The sequence below is a fragment of the Nansenia antarctica genome (assembly GCF_963989245.1).
Source record: "Nansenia antarctica genome assembly, contig: SCAFFOLD_975, whole genome shotgun sequence".
In the NCBI taxonomy this organism is placed as follows: domain Eukaryota; kingdom Metazoa; phylum Chordata; class Actinopteri; order Argentiniformes; family Microstomatidae; genus Nansenia; species Nansenia antarctica.
In genome coordinates this window covers 1-2,500 of record NW_027663183.1, presented here as the reverse complement: position 1 = coordinate 2,500, position 2,500 = coordinate 1, and the positions used below count along the sequence as shown (strand labels likewise).

Here is a 2,500-nt window from a genome sequence, read left to right as displayed (position 1 = left end):
AGCGGATTTACGAACGCAGCCTTGTTGTTGTGGATTCCCAGCTTCACGTGTAGTGAGCAAACAACAGATTATTTTTCTTTCGCATTATCAACCTATCATTGCGCTTTAGAGTAAAACAAAGCCTGCAACTGTCGCGTCTATCTTTTCATGGCAACTCTACATTGTGATTTACAAGAGATATTAAGTAAGATATTAAGTCATATTATTACTTGTTAACAGTGATACAGTATATAGGTTTGCTTCTCTGTCCACTTTATCCAAGCTAGACCCCCTGTATCATTCGGTTCTAAGATACATCACCAATAGTGCCTTCAGGACCCATCACTGTACACTGTATAGTCTGGTTGGATGGCCATCTCTTTCTGTCAGAAGGCTCCAACACTGGTACACTCTTGTGTTTAAAATCATCTCTGGCTTCTTACCGAATTATCTGGGCCTGAAGTTCATCCCTATACCGAGTGGCTCGGGTCTCAGGTCTCGTAGATGGCTACAATACAAGGTGCCACTTATCATGAACAATGTTGGAAGGGCAAGCTTGTCTTATTATGGCCCTTGGTCTTGGAATGACCTACAGACTACTTTTAAATTAGAGGCCCTTATTTCCATAAGTATCTTCAAGCGTAGATTAAAGGATGTGGTCACCGCTCGCTGTACCTGCTTTGGTTAGACTTCTCAATGTTTTAATCACCTTGTAAATACCCCTACCATTGTTTGTCTATTGTATTGTTGCCACTGTCTTATGTCCTATCTTGTTATCTGAACTGTTTTTTAAGCTACTATTTTGACCCTGTCTTGGCCAGGTCTCTCTTGTAAAAGAGGTTTTAATCTCAATGTGACTTCCTGGTAAAATAAAGGTAAAAAAAAAAAAAAATGTGCAATTGATCCGCGGTACACACGCGTTCCGAACCGTGGAGGGCGATCCGAACGGATCACGGAATTTCCGTGATCCGTTACACCCCTAATGAGAAGTGGATGGCCTCGTACAATATTAGTATACAGTATGACTATGTTATGTGAAGTAAACAGGTGGGCGTTTCACACCTGGTTTAATAGCAGCTGACTAAGTCTCCTCCCACAGCCTACACTGACTACATGTCCTGCTAGGTAAATGCCCTGGCTGTCACTGGGACTGACTAACTGTCTATCTACATGTCCTGCTAGGTAAATGTCCTGGCTGTCACTAGGACTCCTGCTAGGTAAATGCCCTGGCTGTCACTGGGACTGACTAACTGTGTGTGTGTGTGTGTGTGTGTGTGTGTGTGTGTGTGTGTGTGTGTGTGTGACATACAGCAGGTGACACAACTCCCTCCTTAGGCAGGTCTCTCTCCCAGGGTGTTCCGTCAGTACAAACACCCCCATTAGGACTTGCCAGTAACATCAAATAATAGCGAAACCCGCCCCCCCATTGTTACAGGTGTTACAGTGAAAAGCATCCCCCCTACATGTACTGTACCTTCCTGTCTAAGGTGTTACAGTGAAAGCGTACCTTCCTGTCTAAGGTGTAACAGTGAAAGCGTACCTTCCTGTCTAAGGTGTAACAGTGAAAGCGTACCTTCCTGTTGGAGGTGTAACAGTGAAAGCGTACCTTCCTGTCGGAGGTGTAACAGTGAAAGCGTACCTTCCTGTCTAAGGTGTTACAGTGAAAGCGTACCTTCCTGTCGGAGGTGTTACAGTGAAAGCGTACCTTCCTGTCTAAGGTGTTACAGTGAAAGCGTACCTTCCTGTCGGAGGTGTTACAGTGAAAGCGTACCTTCCTGTTGGAGGTGTAACAGTGAAAGCGTACCTTCCTGTCGGAGGTGTTACAGTGAAAGCGTACCTTCCTGTCGGAGGTGTTACAGTGAAAGCGTACCTTCCTGTCGGAGGTGTTACAGTGAAAGCGTACCTTCCTGTCTAAGGTGTTACAGTGAAAGCGTACCTTCCTGTCGGAGGTGTTACAGTGAAAGCGTACCTTCCTGTGGGAGGTGTTACAGTGAAAGCGTACCTTCCTGTCGGAGGTGATCAGTTTGAAGGCCTCCGTCACCTGGTGCGCCGTAGCTCCGCCCCCCACATCCAGGAAGTTGGCGGGTGTTCCGCCGTGGAGCTTGATGATGTCCATGGTGGCCATGGCCAGACCTGCCCCGTTCACTACACACACACACACACACACACACACACACACACACACCATACACACAATACACACACCATACACACACCATACGCACACGCGCACACGCACACACACACTTGTTAGCAGCTGAAACATATCTGCTACTACCACTATTACTATTGCTACCCCCCCCACCCACCCACCCAGACAGCCTATGTTGCCCCCCAGGCCTATGTAGTTGGGGTCCCCCCCACCTACCCAGGCAGCCTATGTTGCCGTCCAGGCCTATGTAGTTGAAGCCCCCCCCCACGTACCCAGGCAGCCTATGTTGCCCCCCAGGCCGATGTAGTTGAAGCCCCCCCCCACGTACCCAGGCAGCCTATGTTGCCGTCCAGGCCGATGTAGTTGAGG

At 48.0% G+C, this 2,500-nt stretch overlaps 1 protein-coding gene across 1 annotated transcript in view; it reads right to left on the bottom strand.

Annotated features, from left to right (window-relative positions):
* LOC308175235 (succinate--CoA ligase [ADP-forming] subunit beta, mitochondrial-like) overlaps nucleotides 1-2,494 on the bottom strand; it is a 9,955-nt gene extending 7,461 nt beyond the window's left edge. The window contains exons 1-2 of the mRNA XM_080550941.1: nucleotides 2,460-2,494; nucleotides 1,982-2,124 (exon numbers count right to left, since the gene is read on the bottom strand). Of these exons, the coding sequence (XP_080407067.1) occupies nucleotides 1,982-2,104 (123 nt within the window). The 5' untranslated portion in view covers nucleotides 2,105-2,124; nucleotides 2,460-2,494. The remainder of the gene's footprint in view (nucleotides 1-1,981; nucleotides 2,125-2,459) is intronic.
* Nucleotides 2,495-2,500: the final 6 nt, after the last annotated feature.